At 44.5% G+C, this 23,978-nt stretch overlaps 1 protein-coding gene across 4 annotated transcripts in view; it reads right to left on the bottom strand.

Annotated features, from left to right (window-relative positions):
- ELMO3 (engulfment and cell motility 3) overlaps positions 1–23,978 on the bottom strand; it is a 300,338-nt gene that overhangs the window by 123,748 nt on the left and 152,612 nt on the right. For all 4 annotated transcript variants that reach the window (XM_078668416.1, XM_078668415.1, XM_078668418.1 and 1 more), the window contains 2 exons: positions 18,594–18,672; positions 14,067–14,117 (listed from right to left, as the gene is read on the bottom strand). In XM_078668416.1, coding sequence (XP_078524542.1) covers positions 14,067–14,117; positions 18,594–18,672 — 130 coding nt within the window. The remainder of the gene's footprint in view (positions 1–14,066; positions 14,118–18,593; positions 18,673–23,978) is intronic.

The following is a 23,978-nucleotide window of genomic DNA, read 5'->3' as shown; positions in this document are numbered from 1 at the left end:
TTATTCCCATTACGTGGTCAGACCACAGAGCTATTATATTCCAGCTAGATATAAGGACCGCATACCCTTCACTTCCCAGGCCCCGAACTAGGGTGGGGACTCGTGCTTGGAAAAATGCAGACATCCCTCAGATGCTAGATTCCCTGGCCTTTTCCTGTCCTCAGGAAGGAAATACTCCTGTACTATCAGCCTCAGATTTCCAGGACTGGATTCGTAGTGCCGCCGATTTAGTGGCCCCAGAAAAACTCACGAGACCTAACAGAGCATCTCCTTCGGCTGCCTGGTATAATGAAGATCTTAGAACTTCATCCCCAACATTGTAGGAATCTAGAAAGGCGATGGAGGAAAGCCTACTGCCCTATAGCTAGACAAATTTATAAAGATGCCCTCATGATTTATAAAAAGGCGGTTATGGCTCGAAAAACGGTTTTTTTTCCGGCGCAAATTGAGACCGCTCCCAACTCTGCCAGAGAGTTGTTCTCTGTTGTTACGACTCTGTCCACCCCCCCCTCTGGCCCTGGAGTCGAGCCTTCACAGACCTTTTGCAATGAACTATCCACTTTCTTTACCACAAAGGTGGCAGATATATATGCCTCATTTGAAGGGGATACCAAAACTGAACACAGAGGCGGTACTGTGGAAGAAGTACTTTCCCATCACAATCGTGATTTCTTTTCATGTTTTTCACTTGCCTCACATGATGATGTTACTAAACTCATTTCCTTCATCAAATCAGGCTCCCCTTTGACCCGTGCCCTCCTTCTGTGATGTCAAAACTCACAGAAGTGATCTCACGCCCCCTCATGGAGATCTGCAACTCCGCATTTCAGACAGGCCAATTTCCCAGTATATGGAAGAAGGCTGTTATAAAACCCCTTTTAAAAAAGCCTTCTCTAGACCCTACAGCTGTCGCCAGTTATAGGCCCATTGCGTGTCTGCCCTTTCCTGCCAAAGTATGCGAATTCCTGATGAATAGACAGCTTTCAGAGTTCGTCGAGACTCACCAACTTCTCGACGAAACGCAATTTGGTTTTAGGAAAGGGCATGGAACAGAGACCGCCTTGATAAAGGCCTCTGATGAGATCAGGGCGATCATGGATCAGGGAGGGGCGGCTGTCCTGATCCTTTTGGATTTGTCAGCGGCCTTTGACACGGTCGACCATGTCACTCTAGTCGACCGTGTCACAGCCCTGGGGATAAACGGTTTGGCCAGGGATCTCATTTCATCTTTCCTGGCAAACTGTACCCAGACAGTGAGGCTGGGAGATTTTTATTCACCTATCTCTGCACTCCCCTGTGGAGTCCCACAAGGCTCCTCGCTAAGTCCTATGCTATTCAACATCTATGTAGCGGACTTAGCGAGGGTAATAAAGGCCTATGGGGTACGGCTCACATCTTACGCAGATGATACCCAGCTGGTCCTGGGTATCCACAGGGATGGCCTCGCTGTGGCAGCCAACTTCCAGAGAGCTATGCTTGAGGTCAGTACCTGGATGACCTCGAATTGTCTTAGGCTCAACTCGGACAAGACCGAGATTATGACCTTCGGAAAACTCTCCCCTGAATGGTCCTCTAGTTGGTGGCCGGAAAAGCTCGGCCTTCCACCTGTCCCAGTGGAAAAAGCCAGAAATCTGGGAGTGATTTTTGACAGCAAGCTGGCTTTTGACCTTCACACTAACAAGGTTGTCTCGTCATCATTCTTTATTTTGAAAAAAATAAAGAAATTACTGCCTTATCTCCCCCCCTCAGCTGGGAAGACTCTGGTCTCCACCTTAGTCTTCTCTAAAATAGATTACGGGAACGCTCTCTTTTTTCACACCCAGAAGCGTGTCATAACTAAGCTGCAATCCATCCAGAATGCGGCTGCCAGGATCCTCCTAAACATCCCTCGCCGCAAATCCACCATTCTTGGCATTCGTCAGCTCCACTGGCTGAGAGTTGAGAGCCGCATAAAATTTAAGGCCCTCTGTATTGCATATAAGGCAGTACATGGCATAGGACCCAGGTTCCTGACTGAAGCTTTTCAGCTTTATATTCCCAGAAGGCAACTAAGATCGGCTAACACCAGTCTCCTCCCTGTGCCACGTACAAGAACGGCCACTTGGGGAGACAGGCGTTTTCTTGTGGCCACTCCAAAACTCTGGAATCTTTTGCCACCTGCCATCAAAATTGCCCCGAACCTGATGAGCTTCCGCAGGCTCTTAAAAACATGGTTGTTTAACCAGTAAGAGGATGGCTGACTTCAGTAGCTCCACAGCGCCGAGACACCCCAGGGTATTTGTTGCGCTATAAAAATCACGTAAATAAATAAATTATCACTCTTTCTACCCCACAACCTGTCAATAAGTAATCCTGGATGAAAGAATACCCACTGAGGTCGCCACTTTACTTAGCCTTCCATCTGACCAAATTCTAATGAGTCGTGTTTATGCATCTTCTCTGATAGCATCTTTCCATTTTTATTCGACTTTGTTTTCCACTCCTTTATGTCCTACTATTGCTATCCATCCTTAATCTTCCTTCTTCCTACTCTTGCTCCCTCAAGCTAGCCTCTGTTATTCTGGAAAAGCCAACTTGTTATACAGATGTTTTTCTACACTACATTTCCACGGTAAATTTGTAGACAACGATACCACCTGCAAGCTGGAGTTTGAGTTAATATCTTTATATAGTTTCTATTTTTGACCGTGTGCAATGGTGCAAGTGGTGTCATAATAGTGTTTTTTAAAAAGCCTTTAGGATGGATCTGGCACTTAAATGTCAAAGGGCCTGTCAGTAAATTCTTGCATTTCTGTTTGAGTTTCATAACCACTACTCAGTGTCTTCTGGATGCGTGTTCAATCAGTCTACTTTAGTGACTGTTGAGCGACACCATCTGCAGCTGGATGTGAGTGGATGATGAACTGGCTGCAGGTTTGAGTGGCCCTCCTTGAATGATGTGTTGAAAGGAGTTGCCGGGGGAAGTGTAATATGTGATTAAGTTCAGTCCTTGTCAATTGCTGTTGTGCAGGTTTTGACAAATTATTCAGTACAATTGCAATGAAAGAGAGATGCGCTAAGTTCAAGTAACTCCCAAGAAGGCACAGAGGGAGAGAGGTGAGAGAAGCCAGGTTGTAGAGTTTTGTATATGTCTGGTTTTGTGGACTCCAGCTTGTTTGCCCTACCTCTGCTTAGGTATAGACTTGGTTGCTTGTCCACTTTGGTGATTTATCGTTTCAAACATGCATGTATCTCTTACACCTTTTACAGGAGGGGAAAACAGATATAAGATCCCTCTCTGATACAGAAATGTCAGCAAGTCCCCTCTTCTTCCCTGATTGTGAAAGGAATTAAAGGGGCTCTCTCTCTGATTGCTTAGTTAGAAGCAGCAGCGAGCTGATTGGTTTAACAGAAAGGGGAGGGGACATGAGTCTTCTCCTCCCTCTTTCCCCTCATAGCTTGGATAGAAAGAGTAATAAAATCCCATTCTCCTTGGATAATATGAATGAAAATACAAGGCTGAGTGCAATAGTCCCCTCTGATAAAAGGTTGCCGGTGTTTGTTTAAGCCACATCTGAACAGTCTGGCTTCAATCGGGCAGGTGTTATCTGTGACTTGAACAAATATTTGTTCGGACGGAGCGCAAGGCATGTTGCTAAAAGACAGGTGCTTCCTCTGATCTGAAAATATGATCCCTAATCCAGCTTCTTTTAATCCTTCCCAGCCAGCTGCCATCTGTACTTCGATCACGAGGTTTAAAGGGGGGCTGTGAGTGAGTCTATTCCTCTGTTTTATGATGTTGCTAATATTTGCATCTCTTACAAGACACTGATTTAATGTTTTAAAAAATGCAATTTTGTTGTAATTTTAATGACCTATGTGTGACTATGTATTATGTTATTCATCCAACATTTATCATGACTTTTGCTATTCATTATGGACATCATTTATCATGACTTTTGCTATTCATAGGCGATGAATGGCGATGAAATATGTTTTCGATTTCCATCTGTCAATAAACTTTGAAGAGGCGAATCAGTGCATGGAGCGCCCCACCCTTTCTGGACAGTATGGAGGGAGGAGGCAGTGGGAGCGGTCTGTCCATTTCAACTAGCAGCCAAAATCACTTACTGAGCAGTGACCTGAGGTAGGGTGACCCCCTGTCCCTCATTTACAAGGACTGTCCGTTATTTGGGACATATATCCGCTGTCCATAAACAATTCTTTAACGGACATCATTAAGTCTGTAATTTCGCTCCCACTGCACCAGTCTCCTCCGCGTGATCATGCACAAAGGTCCCAGTCGGTCAACCCTCTCGCTCTCCCTTGTTCTGAGGGCTTGAAGTGCATTGAAACAAGATATGGGAACTAGGATCCGGAGTACAGTGGGGCGGATTCACCGGGGAAGGGGTTCAGAGACACGGATTAAAAACACAAAACATTCTGTGGCTATTTTTTGGCCTGTCACCTTCAACTAACTGCCTATGAAATAAAACGCAACAAAGGAAACATAAATGCAAGTTAAACTAACCTATCAGAAATGCACCCTTCTGTTTTGAAAACTAAGCTGCTTAATGAAAACACTGCAGATGTCTGCTTGTACCTGCAGGGTGACATTTGAATCCTGATGAGCACAGTGGGGAATTATGAAGTGCTACAGACGTCCCAGTGTGCAATAGAAAGCACTTAAAATATGCAAGTCATTATTTTAAAATTGTATTACATACCGTATAAGACAGGCTTTGAAACATTTGCAAAAAGATTCAAGGGGAAATTTACTAACGCTTAATGCCAATGTTGTGCTGCGATTTACTTTCCAACTTAGATCATGATTTGCGTTGGAAAGCTGCCTTAAGTAATGCAAAGTAGTGATATGTGCTATATTCTGCTACTTTGCATGAAGGGGCGTCGCGTCCTATGGGTGGTACATGGGCATTCCCTTGCAACCACCCAATGGTCTTGATGAAAATCCCTATCTACTAACATTTGTAGACTGGGGAATGCAGCTCCTTGAGGCAGGCGTAACAGTGGAGCAAGTTTTAAAAATCTCCACATTTTTCGAACTTTGTATGTGTGCTGCACTGTACATAACACACACTAAGTGGGAAAAGTATTAAATCATGCCAAGCATAGTTTTTGTACTTGAAGGGTATCCTTCCAGTACAAAAGCAATGGTTGCCACAACATGCACACCCTTACACTCTGGTGCAAGGCTGTGTGTATTGGCGCAAGGCAGCCTAAAGTACACCAGCAGCGGAGCAGAGATAAACCGTACCATATCTTAGAAAACAAGATGTGATTTTTCTCTATCCTTTTCATGCAACACAGAACTGCAACATTTAGTGGGGGCTTGCATTGTGCCTAAAGTTGGTAAATGTGGCCCTCAGTTTAAGATTAAAAGAGCTGTTAACCCTGTAAGCCTCTGGTCATGGCATGCAGCAATGTAGATTCCCATGCTGTGCATACTCCTGCCATCTAGTATTGGGTTTGGATGTGAGCAAGTTATTTTTCTTTGAAGAATTCTTCTTGAGTGGACCTGGAGCAAAGTGATGCAGGAGAGCGAGATAGAAAGACGACCATGCAAGAGTAGTAAGAATGAATGATAACTGCAACAGCCAGCGGCATCAAGGGAGGAAAGTGGGTGCATATGAATCTACAGCACTACATGCCATGAACAGATGCTTACAGGGTAAGTAACATTTTCCGTTCTAGGCATGTGTGGCTGTACATATACATACTGTGCATAGACTGCAAAGCATTCCTCCCGTAAGAAGTGGCTAGCCTGTTGATTTTGCAGAAGACTAAAAAAGGGTGCTAAGTACAGCCTAGCCAACGCTGTCTTATTGATGGGCTAAGACGTCTACACAGAAGGGTTTAGTAAAAGTATTCAGTGCAGACCAAGTAGCTGATTTAGAAATGTGTGCTATAGGGATATTCCCAAGTAAGGCCACAGAGGCCCCTTTTTTCCTGGAACATTCGGCTATAGGAGAAGCAGGCAAAACCCTTTTAGCTTTTGCGTAACAGGCTTGGATATATTGAACTCTCTATCTGGCTACGCCTGATTTGGACAAAGCCTTCTCCTATGCAGTTCAAAACAAGCATTGGAAATGCAATAGGTCTCGCAGCATTAGAGTTAGTGCTTTTAGAATTGTTTATGGGTTTTTTTGTAAATCTTTAGCATTTTTGTTTCCTGTAGCCAATGCTAAAGAATTAAAAAAAAAAAACCATAAACATTTCTAAAAGCTCTAACTCAAATGCTCCGAGACCTATTCCACTGTGTGAGGGTGAGGGGTTGAGGGTGAGTGAGGGTGAGTGAGGGTGGGTGAGGGTGAGTGAGGGTGAGGGGTTGAGGGTGAGTGAGAGTGAGGGTGAGGGTGAGTGAGGGAGGGTGAGGGAGGGTGAGGGTGAGTGAGGGTGAGTGAGGGTGAGTGTGAGTGAGGGTGAGTGAGGGTGAGGGTGAGTGAGGGTGAGTAAGGGTGAGGGTGAGTGAGGGTGAGTGTGAGTGAGGGTGAGTGAGGGTGAGTGAGGGTGAGGGTGAGTGAGGGTGAGGGGTTGAGGGTGAGTGAGGGTGAGTGAGGGGTTGAGGGTGAGTGAGGGTGAGGGTGAGTGAGGGTGAGGGGTTGAGGGTGAGTGAGGGGTTGAGGGTGAGTGAGGGTGAGGGGTTGAGGGTGAGTGAGGGTGAGGGGTTGAGGGTGAGTGAGGGTGAGGGGTTGAGGGTGAGTGAGGGTGAGTGAGGGTGATGGGTTGAGGGTGAGTGAGGGTGTGTGAGGGTGAGGGGGTATTGGTGAGAGGGTGAGGGGGTGTGAGGGTGAGGGTGAGTGGGTGTGTGAGGGTGTGTGAGGGTGAGTGGGTGTGTGAGGGTGAGTGAAGGGGTGTGAGGGTGGGTGAGGGTGGGTGAGGGTGGGTGAGAGGGTGGGTGTGTCTGCTCACAAAACCAGAGCTTTCAACACAACTATCTTTTGTGTGCAAGAGGGACACATCTTGCAAGGCAGGCACAGAGAATTTCGGAACTGGCTGCATATTTGAAATGCATCAGTTCAGTGTGCAGCTACTAGAACTCACCAATGAGATTGTGCTTTTATCTTGCTTGTCATAGCCACAGGCTTTCTGCTGCAAATTTAAATGAAAAAATTGCACCGAAGAGCCTCACATATAAAAGTGGACTACACAAAGTTTTTAGTATGGTCTCCAGTTTTACCCCCATATTCTCCGCAGTGAAGAGGTTTAGAATTCCACTGTAACTACGATAATTGGCCGCATTTAATCACAAGCATTGAAAATGCAATAGGTCTCGCAATAGAAGAGTTTGACATTTTTCGTTTTGCAAATGGATGAGTGGCGTTGCGTGGATGAGTGGCGTTGCGTGGATGAGTGGCGTTGCGTGGGTGAGTGGCGTTGCGTGGGTGAGTGGCGTTGCGTGGGTGAGTGGCGTTGCGTGTGTGGCGTTGCATGTGTGAGTGGCGTTGCATGTGTGTGTGGCGTTGCGTGTGTGTGTGGCGTTGCGTGGGTGAGTGGCGTTGCGTGGGTGAGTGGCGTTGCGTGTGTGGCGTTGCATGTGTGAGTGGCGTTGCATGTGTGTGTGGCGTTGCATGTGTGAGTGGCGTTGCGTGTGTGTGTGGCGTTGCGTGTGTGAGTGGCGTTGCGTGTGTGAGTGGCGTTGCGTGTGTGAGTGGCGTTGCGTGTGTGAGTGGCGTTGCGTGGGTGAGTGGCGTTGCGTGGGTGAGTGGCGTTGCGTGGGTGAGTGGCGTTGCGTGGGTGAGTGGCGTTGCGTGGGTGAGTGGCGTTGCGTGGGTGAGTGGCGTTGCGTGGGTGAGTGGCGTTGCGTGGGTGAGTGGCGTTGCGTGTGTGAGTGGCGTTGCGTGTGTGAGTGGCGTTGCGTGTGTGAGTGGCGTTGCGTGTGTGAGTGGCGTTGCGTGTGTGAGTGGCGTTGCATGTGTGTGTGGCGTTGCGTGTGTGTGTGGCGTTGCGTGTGTGTGTGGCGTTGCGTGTGTGTGTGGCGTTGCGTGTGTGAGTGGCGTTGCGTGTGTGAGTGGCGTTGCGTGTGTGAGTGGCGTTGCGTGTGTGAGTGGCGTTGCGTGTGTGAGTGGCGTTGCGTGTGTGAGTGGCGTTGCGTGGCTGAGTGGCGTTGCGTGGCTGAGTGGCGTTGCATGGGTGAGTGGCGTTGCGTGGGTGAGTGGCGTTGCGTGGTTGAGTGGCGTTGCGTGTGTGAGTGGCGTTGCGTGTGTGAGTGGCGTTGCGTGTGTGAGTGGCGTTGCATGTGTGAGTGGCGTTGCGTGTGTGAGTGGCGTTGCATGTGTGAGTGGCGTTGCGTGTGTGAGTGGCGTTGCGTGTGTGAGTGGCGTTGCATGTGTGTGTGGCGTTGCGTGTGTGTGGCGTTGCGTGTGTGGCGTTGCGTGTGTGTGTGGCGTTGCGTGTGTGGCGTTGCGTGTGTGTGTGGCGTTGCGTGTGTGTGTGGCGTTGCGTGTGTGTGTGGCGTTGCGTGTGTGAGTGGCGTTGCGTGTGTGAGTGGCGTTGCGTGTGTGAGTGGCGTTGCGTGTGTGAGTGGCGTTGCGTGGCTGAGTGGCGTTGCGTGGCTGAGTGGCGTTGCGTGGGTGAGTGGCGTTGCGTGGGTGAGTGGCGTTGCGTGGTTGAGTGGCGTTGCGTGTGTGAGTGGCGTTGCGTGGTTGAGTGGCGTTGCGTGGTTGAGTGGCGTTGCGTGGTTGAGTGGCGTTGCATGTGTGAGTGGCGTTGCATGTGTGAGTGGCGTTGCATGTGTGTGTGGCGTTGCGTGTGTGTGTGGCGTTGCGTGTGTGTGGCGTTGCGTGTGTGTGTGGCGTTGCGTGTGTGTGTGGCGTTGCGTGTGTGTGTGGCGTTGCGTGTGTGAGTGGCGTTGCGTGTGTGAGTGGCGTTGCGTGGGTGAGTGGCGTTGCGTGGGTGAGTGGCGTTGCGTGGGTGAGTGGCGTTGCGTGGGTGAGTGGCGTTGCGTGGGTGAGTGAATGGTTAGCTGTTGCTTATGCGACGTATAGCACTTAATACTAAAGTAGGCAGACCTTCTTAGCCTTTGTGAGAATAATAGCAAAATAAAAATCAGATCAAGTCAAGGACGCAAACGGCACCATGCTATTGTTTATTTACTCAGATGATTTGCATAAAAATGTAACTTGTGAGCACGTTTCTCTAACTCTCCAATAATCCCATTACAACACTTTGTACAAATGAGATTGGGACTCATCCTTCCGAAGTCGAGAAAAATGTGCAACGCTGTGTTGTAGTTAATTTTTTTAATTAACAAAATGCAAATAATGTGGAGAGATTTCAAGTGATTCAGGAATGGGCGCCCTTGTAAAGAGAAAGTACGGCCGGCCTGGGCAGTGATAGGGAGGAGGGAGGAGAAATGCGAGTCACGGCAGCAGCAGCCTTTGATGTGCCTGCCGGCCGGCCGTGAATAATTAGGGGGTGAGAAATGCGCTCGGAGAGCTGCCTTTGATGTGGTAATGCGAGGCAGGCAGGCAGGCGGCTGGTGGCATTGTGCACGCGCTTTTTAGGGCTTGCGCAAGCGCAATGACCTAAAAAGCACATGCACTTGAAGGAATCGCCAGTGGAATCGCCAGTGGTGGATAAACACTGGATAAGCCCCTATAGAGCTTCGCCAGCTATGCGCTGAAGCGCATCAGCAGGCGAGCCCTAAAAAGGGTTTCATCCTACCCACATATTACATTAAGACTTGTTTAACATTTACGCTATGAAGAGCCCTTTCTGCAACTGAGTCAGGTTCAGGAAAGAAGACTGGGCATTCTATAATGGTTCAGGTGGAAAGAAAAGATCACCTTAGGAAGACATTTAGGGTTAGTACGAAATACAACCCTAGCTCTATGAACCTGAAAGAAAAGCTCTAGCAAAGTTAAGGCTTATAGCTCACTGACACATCTCAATGATGAGATAGGTACCAGGAAAGGAAAATGCTACTTACCAGTATGCATTTGTTCTTGGCATGTAGAGCTGTAGATTTGTATACTTATGCACAGATCACCATCTGGTGTTGGGTTTGGATGTTTGCACTTTGTTTTTGTCTTAGAAGAAGTCTTTATAGTCACGAGCTAGGTGACTCCTCCTTAGGACGATAGTGCGCATGGGCATCGACTCTATCTCCAGATTGTTTTTCCATGGAGGGTTATGATGGAGTTAGTAAGAAATAGAAAAGATGTCCATGTGTACTGTATCTAAGTAAGATAGTACTGGAACAGATAGAGGTATCCGGGGCGGCGGGTGGGCGTATACAAATCTATAGCTCTACATGCCAAGAACAGATGCATACTGGTAAATAGCATTTTCCGTTCGAGGCATATGAGCTGTAGATCGTATACTTATGCTTAGTCTATACAGCAGTTATCCTCTTAGTGGTGGTTACCTGTATCTGTTGCAGTGGTTTGAAAAAGTGTTCTTAATACAGCCTGGCCCACACTAGATTGTTGTTTTGCTTGCACTTCTACACAATAGTGTTTTGTGAATGTGTGTGGTGTAGACCAAGTTGCTGCTTTGCAGATGTCATCTAGGGGAATGTTCCCTAAGAATGCCATAGATGGCCCTAGTGTACGTGTGAAGTGAGCTCTAGGGGGAATGGTTAACGTGCTTTTGGCTTTAGCATAGCATATTTGGATGCATTTAACAATCCACCTTGAAATCCCTGTTTTTGAGATAGGATTGCCTTTATGAGGTGGGGAGAAAGACACAAAAAGTTGTTTAGTCTTTCTAAAGGATTTTGTTCTATCAATGTAGTACAATATCGTTTTTTTTACATCTAGCGTGTGAAGAGCTCGTTCTGCTACGGAGTCTGGTAGAGGGAAAAACACTGGGAGTTCTACAGACTGGTTAAGGTGGAAAGAAGACACAACTTTAGGTAGAAATTTTGGGTTAGTCTCAAGAACCACTTTGTTATGATGGATTTGTAGAAATGGTTCTAGTATGGATAATGCCTGGAGTTCGCCGAGTCTTCTGAGAGAGGTGATGGCAACAGGAAACCTAATTTCCAGGTGAGAAATTGTAATTCGTATTTATGCAGAGGTTCAAATGGGGGACCCATGAGTCTGGTAAGGACCACATTTAAGTTCCATACTGGGGAGGGTGGAACTCTAGGTGGAATTATTCTGTTAAGTCCTTCCATAAATGCTTTGATAGCAGGTACCCTAAACAAAGTCAAGTGTTGTCTGTTTAAAAGATAGGCTGCTATTGCCGCAAGATGTTGCCTAATGGATGTACATGCTAGGTTACATTGTTGTAGATGCAAAAGGTAACAGATGATGTTTTAAATAGAAGCATCTAGTGGGTTGATGTTGTTATTTGTACAGTAAATTACAAATCTTTTCCACTTTGCGGCATAGCAAACTCTAGTGGTAGGATGTCTAGCCTCTTTAATAATGTTCATGCAGTGTGGCGGGGGATTGAGGTAGCCAAACTCTAAGATTTCAGGTGTCAGATTGCAAGGTTGAGTTGACTGGGATCTGGATGCCTTATCTCTCCATGGATCTGAGTGAGAAACTTGGGTGAGAGGCGTAGCTTTTGATGAGGAGCTACTGATAGTTCCAAGAGGGTTGTGAACCATGGCTGTCGGGGCCATGTTGGAGCAATCAGGATCATTGTAAGGGAATGCTGTTTGAGCTTCCGAACCACTAGTGGAATGAGCGGGAGAGGCAGAAAAGCATAAGCATATTTGCCTGACCAGTTCATCAATAGCGCATTGCCTTTGGATAATGGGTGTGGATACCTGGATGCGAAGCTAGGGCATTTTGCGTTTTGGTGTGGCGAACAGGTCTATATCTGGGTGGCCCCACATTTGAAAGAATGGAAGCCCCCTTTTGTACCGTCTCCAATGACTGAACAGATCTGCAATCTGATTGTGTATTCCTGGGAGGTGTTCTGCAAGGAGACATATGTTCTGAGGAATGGCCCATCTCCATATGCTTTGAGCTAAGTGTGTAAGCCGCAGAGAGTGTCCCCCCCGTATTTGTAGGTAATACATTGCTGTCATGTTGTCTGTACGGACCAGGACAGCTTAACCTACGAGGTGGAGTTGAAACGATTTTAACGCTAGGAAGATTGCCAAAAGTTCCAGGTAATTTATGTGGAATTGTTTTTACTTAGGGGTCCACATGCCCTGAATGGTATGGGTTTGAAGATGAGCTCCCCAGCCGGTGAGTGATGCGTCTGCTGTTAGCACTATCTGTGGAACTGGGTCGAGGAACGGCCGCCCTTTCGAAAGGTTTTGTGTGCTCCACCACTGCAGAGAGTGATGGGTGTGGTAGTCTACCAACACCAGATCAGTTAGCTGATCTTGAGCCTGGTTCGACTGACGTGCCAAACACTCCTGTAAGGGACACATTTGGAGTCTTGCATAAGGGACGATGAGAATGCAAGAGGCCATTATCCCGATTAGCTGCATGAACACTCAAGCTGGTAGTGGGTGTTGAGGCTGAAATTTTGCTATTAGAGCTTGTATGGCGGTTAACCTGATTGGGTTGGGGTATGCTAGAGCTTTTGAAGTGTCTATCGTAGCCCCTAAATATTGTTGTATGCTGGACGGTTGGAGGTGGCATCTGGTGAGGTTTACCGTGAATCCCTAGTTGTGAAGCAGTTGGATTGTTTTGTGTGTGTGTTGGACACAGCTGCTGTGTGACTTGGCTTTTATGAGCCAGTCGTCTAGATAAGGGAATATGAATATGCAGCAACTACTGCGAGACACTTGGTGAAGACTATGGGTGCTGTCGTCACCCCGAATTGGAGGACTTTGAATTGGTAGTGTTGTCCATCTACCACGAACCTGAGATATTTCCCGTGAGCGGGGTGAATGGGAGTATGAAAGTAGGTGTCCTTTAAATCCAGAGTGGAGAGAAAGTTGCCCTGTTGAAGCAGTGGGAGCAACTATTGGAGAGTGACCATATGGAAGTGGTCCGACTGAATGTAGATGTTTAGCGGTCTGAGGTCTAATATGGGCCTGAGAGAGCTGTCCTTTTTTGGAATTAGAAAATAGAGGGAGTAAACCCCTGTGCCTTGATGAGGCAAGGAGACTGGTTCTATTGCTAGTTTTTGTAATAAAGAGAGAACCTCTTGTTTGAGAAGTGTCAGATGTTCTGAGGACATTGGACGTTGTCTGGGAGGAATAGCTGGGGGAGTAGAGGTGAGTTCCAGGCAATAACCATACTGGATAATTTGTCTTACCCACTTGTTGTGATTGAATTCCAGACAGGTAGGAACTGTGCGAGACGTCCCCAGACAGGAATGGGATGATCGGGGGAAGTGCAGGGAAGTCAATGTTTGATGGTAGGGGAGTTGCGGTTATTGTTGCAGGGACCTCTTCCCTTACCATTGGTGCCTCTGCAGCCTCCGCGAAAGTATCCTTTGGAGGACGTTTGAGTGAGGCTCTTATAGGAAGAAGAGGGATGTTCTAAGCCAATGGTTTTAAGGCTTTATTTTTCAGCATACACATCCCTTGTGGCAGCTCTGTTGCCTGTAGCACACTTTGGAAATGCCAGAGTACCTAGTAGGGTTGGCCTCACTTAACTTGCTACTAGGACATACACTCTTTTAGGTAATGTGCATGAAGCTGTCCCTATGTCAGCTGTCAAATGCTGCTATCTTTCCAAGTTTGTTTTATCCTTGAATAAGTCCAAATACATGTAAATGTTTGCTCACTAGTGCTATGTATTGTACAAACCACAAACCTTTCTTGACTTTTAATTGTGTTGGCAGCCTATTTATCTACTTTTATGTGATTGTAGAACTTCCCTAGATGTAACTGTAACACTGAGCTTTTGTCCTGAATTTTTACAGTCACTGTCCAGACTTTGCCTCAATGCCAGGTGGCCACCCTAACCTGAAGGTCAGTATGAAATCCGACAAGGCAGATGCAGGCATCCATCCTTCTTTGGTCGCTGAACTGAGTAGCATTTAATTGAGAGCTATTAACAACTGTTGCGTACATCCCATAGAACTGGCAGAAGTGTGGCATGAAACTCAAATAAATGTTACGTTAAGGAAATATGCAAAGTGCAATGTGGATGCAGTTCACTAACAGCATTTTCAGAAAGGTGAGAAAGAGTTAGCGCCCGCCTTACCTTATGAATAAACTGCCGAATGTTCTTCTTCCACAGATATTCCAGCATTTCCTGCAGTAAAGACATAAGAGCATTATTCCAAGATGACAGGATTCTCTTCCCCCTGCTCAGTGGACAAAACCATTTCTCAAGACAGTGCCCAATAGCTAAACAACATTTTTTATTTGTTGTGAGGAAGCTCCCAGATAATTATTAGAGACATAGGCTCTGTAGATCTGAAAGCATCCTTCTGATTTACCGCTTGTTTGGGAGATCACCATCTTGTGGCTGGACTCAAGATCAGGATTCATCTTCAAAAAATTAATCTGCCAGATTGCGGAGGCTTTCGCCTTTACCAATCTATAGCTTGGTGCATGTACCTCCTAGTCTCAATAAAAGGATACGCAACAATAAGGATTGAGATAGTTGGGGATGGTAAGCTGGTAAATGCCAATATGTCTGCCCCTCTGCTAATTCACATGAAAAAAAATATTACATTTTGGACGAGAAAAGATAGTGTGCAAGGCTAGCTCATGAAGATATTGAGTACAAGCACTCCTGAAACCGAAATTGGGCATTCATTTGGTGCATAAAGAGTTGTGTCTGATCATCAAAATTATAGAGATACAAACAGTTTCCTTTTTATATAGCAAGGCAATTGTTTCCAAGGATAACTGGGTGGTAAGCAGCAATGAAATGTATGCATTTCTCGATTCTAAAAGCAGGCAGGATAAATCATTTTAAAGAATATTTTTTTATATTTACAACAAATTGGAGATATGAAAAAAGCGGGACACTCAAAAATAATTAAATACACTTACTCAACAGAGGAACAAGTGCACCGCTAGTCTATAGGGACAAAGGAGATGACCAAAAAAAGGGGGTAATATTCTGAGGCTCAGTATAAAGACTGGAGGTATGGTTCGGGACTAACAAATGTAACGTGTAACAGGTCTACATATAAAGTACTGTGATAATGATGTGTCATAAAATAATCTGTTGTTGAAATATGAATCTTGTACTGGTAAAAACACAAACACTATTGGCAAAAAAAAGCAATCAGGGCTTTAATTTTGGTTACTGCATCCAGGATCGTATTCTTCTTCAGCAGTGAATTCATGTGTCTGCCCATAAGAAAAGTGCATTGAACTAAAAACACTGTATATACGTCAATGGCCACGAACGAGTACAGTTTGTACCCTGATGAATGTGTGTTCAAGTCCTCCATCTTGTCAGTCCCTTTCAAAACATTGTGTCTTCAGGACAAGTTCCCCAGATATTGAAGCCATCCATCAGTATCCTCTGTATCGCACTGGCAAAAAAAGTACCAAGAAACCTGTGCCATATTTCATGAAACGAGGGGGATCCATAAATGTAACAGCCAGCTCCATTGGAACAATCTGGCAATCGAAGGTGCATCAGTTACCCATTCGAAGAGGCTTGGACTAGGGCTAACACTGGCTGTACGGTCCTGGTCTCCTATTGGTTCTAGATTTTAGGGCTAGTGTTGTGATTGGATAGTGTTAGGGCTAGGGTTTCCATTGGCTAAAGGGGTCACCTGATTACTAGGGCTATAAGAGGCCAGGCTTAGGGCGTCTCAGCCCGGGCGTCGAAGCTAAGGGCGGAGAGGACAAGGGCAGTTGCCTGTTTGATCCTGTTCGAGAGTGGTCGGGACTAGGGACAGAAATGATGCCCTTTTTCTCATTTAGTAATATCCAGCCCACACCATCCACATTCACAAACAGAGCAACACACTCACACCAAATGTACACCACGCACAACATATGCACAGAGTAATGTACCAGCATGCACCACAATATATAAACAATTGTTTTCACTATAGATATGTACCTATCTTTGTGTATTACTTTGTATAAACATGTAAAATAATATTATGTTAAGAGAAAAAATAATAATAAATAAATAAAAATCATCTTTGGTCTACGTGTACATACTTCCATTGTGCATCTATGTACCTTCCATGTACTTGGATCTGTGTGCCTGTTACCTTTCTCCTGAAAAAGCATATCCAATGCACTACCCTATTTCTCATCCTGTGCCTCTATCAATATATTTACCTCCTTTATGTATCTATATACTTTCAATGTACTCATGGATCTATATATTTATCACTTTCTTCTAATTTAGCATTTCCAATGCACTACCCTATTTTTCAGCCTATACTTCGCTCAATATATCTTCTAGCCCAACCTTCTCACTCATCTCAAACTTCTTTCTATTACTCCTTCCAATGCACTACCCTAGCTCTCATCCTATAAATCTATCAATACATCCTTTACATCCACTCTTTCATTTATCCCAAACCCCATACCACTACTATGATCGCCAAAATAACCCTTTCTAAGCTCTCTCTTACTCTACCCCTCCTTGCATCATCTGACACCTCTTTTTACTATACCGATCCCCTAAAATAAACCTTTCTAAACTCTTCCCTCTGACTCCTCCCCTCCAAAACTCCTTTTTACTCATCCAAAAGCCTGCTCCTGCTGCTAAGACATAAAAAAAATCCTTCACTCTTTTATCTCTCCACTATCCTTTTCAATCAAAATTAACAGACTAACATGTTCACTTCTCAAATTCTATATTCAACTATACGAATATACTACCCAAATAACTGAATAACATATCCACTACTCAAATTACTTCATATTTATACTATACTAATTTTCAACACTAATCCTTTATGGGTTTCGGAGTGGCGTGCTACTCGCCAGAAAAGTGCTTCAACACCTATCAGGGGAACAAGTGCTATATGAATGCAAATCTTTCTTCCCCTTTTATCCCTCTACTATTCTTCTCACTCCAAGTAACAGACTAATATCCACCACTGAAATTACTTCATATTTCACCATATTAATTCACCACTAATCCTTTATAGGCTTCCTGAATACCATGCGTTAACAAGCGCTATATAAATACAAACCTTTGTCCTCCTCTATCCTTCTGCTATCATTCCAAATCCAAAAAACTAACTAACCTATCCACCACTTAAAATGTACTCGCATGATTCACTATACTAATTCAACACTAATCCTCTATGGGTCCCGGAGTAGCGTGGTACACGCCGAAAAAGCGCATCAATGCCTCGTCAGGGGTAGTAAGCGCTATATAAATGCAATTACAATACAATACAATACAATCTATATAAAAAGCTTGAGGCCATTCTTTGTGATTAATATAGACAATGTATCAAAGTTTAGATCTTTAACTTGGGTGATTCTTTTAAACCAGCTACTTGTTCTAATGGGATACCATGTTAAATTCAAAGGCTAACTTGGCCTGCAGTTGACTAAACCTTCACACCAACACAACATCAAAGAAAAAATCTGTTCTAAAAACAAGAGGCCTCACATTATATTATATTACGGCCTCAAATTATATTACGGCTATGTGACGGGGAACTAACAATTCAAATGCAGGTCTTTTCTTTCACAAACCTCAGTAATCTGGTCCTTTACACAATTGTTTCAATGAAAGGCAACCAAGACGCCCACTTAGTTTATAAAATGAAAGTCTAAAATTGGAATCATAGTGCCCTAATGACACAGTGTATTCTGTGAGTGCTAACCCTATGGTCTGCATCAGCACACATTACATGAAAAACAATACATTGCAAACAATGCAAACAACAGGGTAAATATGAGTCTGAAATACCCATAAAACAACTGGGCACGCCTTGATGTCCTATGTTTTTCAGGATACCGAAATTATTTAATCTTTTTTCTTCTATAGGATTACATTTATGAAAGATAATTAATCAAAAATCATACAGTTCAGTCAAATTATTTGAGACTTTGATAGATGATCTGGTCTTAATCAAGCAAAAACCTCTGCACAGGGTGCCACTTATCTGCACGTGCTGGAATAAATGTTATGTTAAAAATATGAAAAGGGTAGGTTGTAAAGGAAATGTAACATCCAACTCAACACTGGCAGTCTGTGCAACCTGGTGGGAGGGAGAGTTTTAATAATACCAAGCAAGTTTCTAGTACTGTAGCCAGTAGCAAGGCAATGCAGCGGTCCTGGTACTCTATATGCAGGGCGCTGCTCTGCTGTGGTCTCTGCTGTGTGGGCAACCTGCAATACTGTGGTTTGTGCTCCTTGTCTGAAGGAAACCTGCAATGATGTGGTTGGAGCTATCCATGTATTCAGCAAGCTTGAGCTACTTTGGCCCTTCCTTCAGGCACGGGGTAAAACTGTGCTGCTGTGGTCCCTGCTCAAGGGTGAGGGAAATCTGTGCTGCAGTTATTAACCCCATGCGCGCTGCGAGTTTTCCCGCTGTGCGCTGACTTTTGCGAAAACCCGCGTATCATGACGAGCTCAGCTCGTCATGAGCGTACGACAGGCGTAACTCATGACGAGCTCAGCTCGTCATGAGCGTCGAAGGGGTTAAAGCACCATGTGTGAAGGAAGGATGTAGTCTGTGGTCCCTGAGGTGTGTGAGTGACTGCACTTCTGCTCACCCTCCTACCCCCATCACTAGCACTCAGGAGCAAGGCAATAAGTCCTGACTTCACTCCCGCTTACCCTCCTCTCCCCTTCACTTGCACTCAGCAGCAAAGCGATCAGTAAGGCCACGGCTTTCAGCTGGATTGAGGGGTTCATCCTAAAAGGAAAGAAAGAGACTTTAAGCAACCAGAACAAAATGGTAGCTGTTCTTTTATCAATTTCACATCTTCCTCTTTTATCCAAAACCAGTTTCTTACATCGGTTTGAGACATTTCCATAGTTGGTTAAGAGCTGGATTTCAGGAGTACTTCAAGATCCACAGGTTTTCTGTGGGTGTTATCTTATCAGAGAATCGCTGTTATGGACATAAAAAAGCCCCAGCAGGCAAAATCATGGCTAGTTTTACTCACACAAGGCATGGTATTTTTAACATGCTTGAAACATGTTCGGTAATTACTCACCAAAACGACCAAGTTACTTACCTTCGGTAACGCCTTATGTGGTAGAGACAGGTTCTAGCCACAGATTCTTACCTTTGAATTCTCACCGGGCATTAGACCGGTTCCGGAAATCTTTTTCCTCAGTACCTCTGTGCGTCGGAAGAGGGCATCTTGCGACTCCGTAGTGACGTCGACCACCGGATGTGATGTCATCGGAGTTCATGCCAAAAACACGGAACCACTTGCAGAAACTGGCCAAGGGAACTGTGTGCTAATAAAGACAGACATCTGGTACTTTCTCTGTCAATACAGACGTATCTGTCTCAAGGAATATCCCAATATCAAACCGGAGGAATTACCCAATATCAAGCAGAATATGAGATAGGAATAAATTAGTTTGCAGAGCAGGGAGGATGGGAGATTCGGGAAGGAATCTGCGGCTAGATCCAGTCTCTAGCAGATAAGGCGTTACCAAAAGTAAGTAACTTGTTCATCTGATAGAGACATTTAGCTGCAGATTCCTTACCTTTGAGTTAGATATCAAAGCAAAAACATACCTGGAGGAGGTCCTGCAAACTGATTGGATCAACATCCCAGATTAGAACTTGTTGTTGTCTAGCTGGAGCATAAATAGATGAGACGGGCCACTCTAAGGCAGGAAGGCCAGGAAGAATTGCTCTGCAGCCCAAGAACTGTGGTAGGAACCACAGGTAACAAAAGCAGAAGAAGAAAAAGCATGCAGTTTTACTCCTGTCAAAGGAAGAGAATTATGTCCGAAGACAACATACAGCACATAACAAAGCAGAACAGGTCTCAAAAGTGGTGTGCACCTATACCTGTATCTCAGAAACAGCGGGTTGTGTAAGTAAGCCAATGCTGTCGAAAGTGATTGGTAACGCAGAGCTAGGATAGTTCCCATCAGACCACCCTCATGGTGGAGTTAACGTCACGTGGGAATTACTGATCAATCCATACCAAATCCGACCAAATAGTGCCGGTGTGGAAAATGGATGTCAGACAACTAGCCATGATGTTTACCATAAAGTGGACTAAATTGTGCAGTGCTCAAGTGAAAAGTGATACTTAAAATTGACTACACTGATTCTAAAGTGCATACATAAAGAAATCTGTGTGTCAAAGGTTAAAAACGCCAGGTAGACAAACTACCCGTGGCGCTGTGCAGGAGGTCGACATGTTTCAGACATACAACATGAACCCAAAACGAGTACACTGGCATGGCAGAACCTGAAAAAGGGTTGGCCGTGAATAGGAGAACCCAGAACAGAAGGCGACTCTACTGAGCCATAGCTCAACACCACAGGAAAGCATTATCTTAGCCAAATTGTTTCAGAAAAACAGAAAGAAGGAAAACCAAGAACCCATGCATATGGGAGAGTGTGGAGCAAGATCTGAACAAGAAGTTGGCAAACACAACAAAGCACAACGATTGTCTTGATGAAAAAACTAAAAGAACAATTGATAGAGAGAATGTTGCACAATGTCAAACATTCACCCCAGTACAGAGGCCAAAAGCCATCGTTTTTTGCTCCCCATGCCTTTCTAGTTCAGACCCAGCTATATGCAAATCAGACTTCACCCTGTTCCCCATGGGAATAGTCCAGCCCGAACTGCCAGGCCAGGTCCTCCCTGGACGGGAAACAAGTATCCTGGGACTGGTTTTGGGGCATTACCCCAAATTAGCCAGGCTAGCTGGACTCCAGTGGCATGGAGAGCCCGGGACCCACGTCTAGGCATAACCGTCCCACTCCAGAGTGACAAATGCAAAAAGAACAATTGATGGACAGAATGTTGCACAATGTCAAACATTTACCCCAGTACAGAGATCCGGGCCTAAGTCCATTGTTTGGATGGTGAGGGCTGTTACCCCGAAATTGGTCCCAAGATGCTGGTTTCCGGTCCAGGGAAGACCTGGCTTGGCAGATCAGGCTGGACTGTTCCCATGTGGCACAGGGTCAAGACTGATTTGCATATAGCTGGGTCTGAACTGGGGTGGTGAAGTGAGCTAAAGAACGATGATGGATTCAACCCAGATCTCTGACTGGGGGTGAATGTCTGAAAAGTTTTAGTGCTCTGTCCATCATCTCCTTGTGTTTGCTTTGATGAAAAAACTACCATAGATAGAGGTAGCACCTATGTAATCACCCATTTTGATAGTCATATGTGAGGCAAAAAGAGAGAACACTGGTAGTTGTAAGAAAAGATATACCCTTGGATGAGCGTGCTCTCAGAAACAACACACAGCAACTCGTAAGGGTGTCCTGTTGTTTATACAGGACACCCTTATGAGTTGCTGTGTGTTGTTTCCTGAGAGCACGCTCATCCGAGGGTATATGTTAATTAATTTTGCCGATTCACTCCGCCGGCGTGCGTGCCACTCTTCTTGGGTCTGTGAGGTCTGGAAGGATTTTTTCTACGTTTGGATATATATATATATATATATATAATATTTTTTCTGTTCGTGCTTTATGGACAAGGACACAATGGATGTTATTTGTTATTGACGATTATGCAGATGCACCTGCTAAGTACACAGAATTTCTGACACATATAGATGCATTAGCACAAGGGGATGATACCGATTAATTGAACATCTCCAGCACTAACTAGCTGTGATGATGGATTCCAGGGTGAACAGGGCACTAACACAGCCACTACACGGTGCTGATCATGGCACGATACATGATTACAGGATACACAGGGCAGTAACGATTCTCTCATGCTCGCATATGAATTCCTCGAGCTGCCGCCGATTTATGGACCATCATCTCTCTGGTGCACAACAGTAACCCCCAGTAGTAGTTTTACATGACATTTATTCACACGCTAAGTGACAGCAGATTAAGGGAGCTACCCACATATCACTACCAGTGGTTACGGACTCAGGGTCCCATAATGCATCTGATATACCTCGTATCATAACACTCTCTCCCTGCACTAACAATTAGGAGGCACAACATTATATGAACATAGACAACAAGATGTGCTCGTAATTGCTGTCAATGTGTTATCAGTAATGATGTTTAATATATCTTGTGAGGTACGAAGCGCCAAGACACTTCAGGATGGCGTCTAACTTTGAAGTCCGCTTTTGTTGACCATGATTGCAACCTGTTTTTTAAGCACAAACTTTATGTAAAACTGTTGTGTGAACAAGTGCTCCGGGGAACGAAACACGCCACGACAAGGTTTATGATTTTAATAAACCTCACGGCTTTGGCTTAAAGAAATTGGACCCGCGTGATATTGGTTACCGGCAGCGAGCCACCCCAGGAAGGCGAGGAATATATATATATATATATATATATATATATATATATACATATATATATTCACTGAAAAAACCATAGGTTATAGACCATATATAGTTAGGAATTAGCATTTACAAAACCTTGAAAATTCACTGAAAAAACCATAGGTTATAGACCATATATAGTTAGGAATTAGCATTTAAAAAACCTTATTTTACTCACACAAAACCATTGAAATTCCATATATAGTTAGTTGCACTAACTATATATCGCGCACCCGCAATCCACTGCTGATCATGTCACATATTACATCATTCATGACATGGTCAGTGACATCACTGATGACATCACTGATGACATCTCAAATGACATCACTGATGACATCACTGATGACAACATCCAGTGACTGTATGTTTCTGTAAAGTTAAAATATGTCTTACATATTGAAGAATGAGTGGATGTATAAGTGTCTGGATGAAGGATTTAGTAGGTGCGTGACTGACTGTATGAGTGAGTGATTAAATGTGTCTCACTGAATGCATGGGTTAGTGACTAAACTGTCTTAATTTGTGCATCATTATGTCTGTTGTTCTGTAAACTGCTGCATGTGTTGATCATTAGCTATACGAGAGGCTATATGTGTTATTAATTGGTTGCCCAAGTATTTCTATGGGAGATTGAGTTTGTGTGGGGGTGGCTGGAAGGTGTGTGACTCTATGCATAGATGTTTGAGCAGTTTATTCACTAGGTGTATGAGTTCAAGAGTGCATGTGGAAACAGCTACATGGGCAGTTGACTGTGTGCATGAGTGTATTGATGAGTGAATGGATATCTCAATGCTACATGTCATAGTAAGTACATATGTAAAACACAGTACATGTGAGAGTTGGCATATATAAATAACTGTGCATGAGAGCCACTGAATGAGTGAGTGGTTGTATCGATCATTGTGAACTTGTATCAGGGATTGTATAAGAGAGTAAATATGTGTTAGTATATGTTTCAATAAGTAAGGTGTGTTTAACTGTATAGTTGAAGAAATGGAGGTGAGATTGTTTCTTTGCATGACTGACTGGGTGTGTGAGTAACTCCATGGATGAGTGGCAGTGTGTGAGTGTCTGTATACACTGAGTGTATCTAAGGTTATATTAGAGTCTGAAGAGGTTTATCGTATTAGCACAAGAATAATGTCAAATGAGATGTCATCAGTGATGTCATCAGTGATGTCATTTGGGATGTCATCAGTGATGTCACTGACCATGTCATGAATGATGTAATATGTGACATGATCAGCAGTGGATTGCGGGTGCGCGATATATAGTTAGTGCAACTAACTATATATGGAATTTCAATGGTTTTGTGTGAGTAAAATAAGGTTTTTTAAATGCTAATTCCTAACTATATATGGTCTATAACCTATGGTTTTTTCAGTGAATTTTCAAGGTTTTGTAAATGCTAATTCCTAACTATATATGGTCTATAACCTATGGTTTTTTCAGTGAATTTCAATGGTTTTTTAATAGCAAATATCATAAGCTGTCGAATGTCAAGTACGTGGTAAGTGAAAACATTTTCGTGTTTATGCACACTGATCTGCTTTGAATGGGTGCCCCCCCCACTCATTTCTATTAGGAGTACTCTCTCTTTGCAGATAGTGAAAGGTAGTTAACGCAGGCCTTTGCCCCCGTTGTAATCCGTCGTGCCTGCTTCTCTCTCCATTTGATTGATTGTTATCCAAGTATTTACTGTTTTAG

This window comes from Lissotriton helveticus, chromosome 12 (assembly GCF_964261635.1).
Source record: "Lissotriton helveticus chromosome 12, aLisHel1.1, whole genome shotgun sequence".
Classification (NCBI taxonomy): Eukaryota; Metazoa; Chordata; class Amphibia; order Caudata; family Salamandridae; genus Lissotriton; species Lissotriton helveticus.
This window is presented reverse-complemented; position numbering and strand designations above follow the sequence as displayed.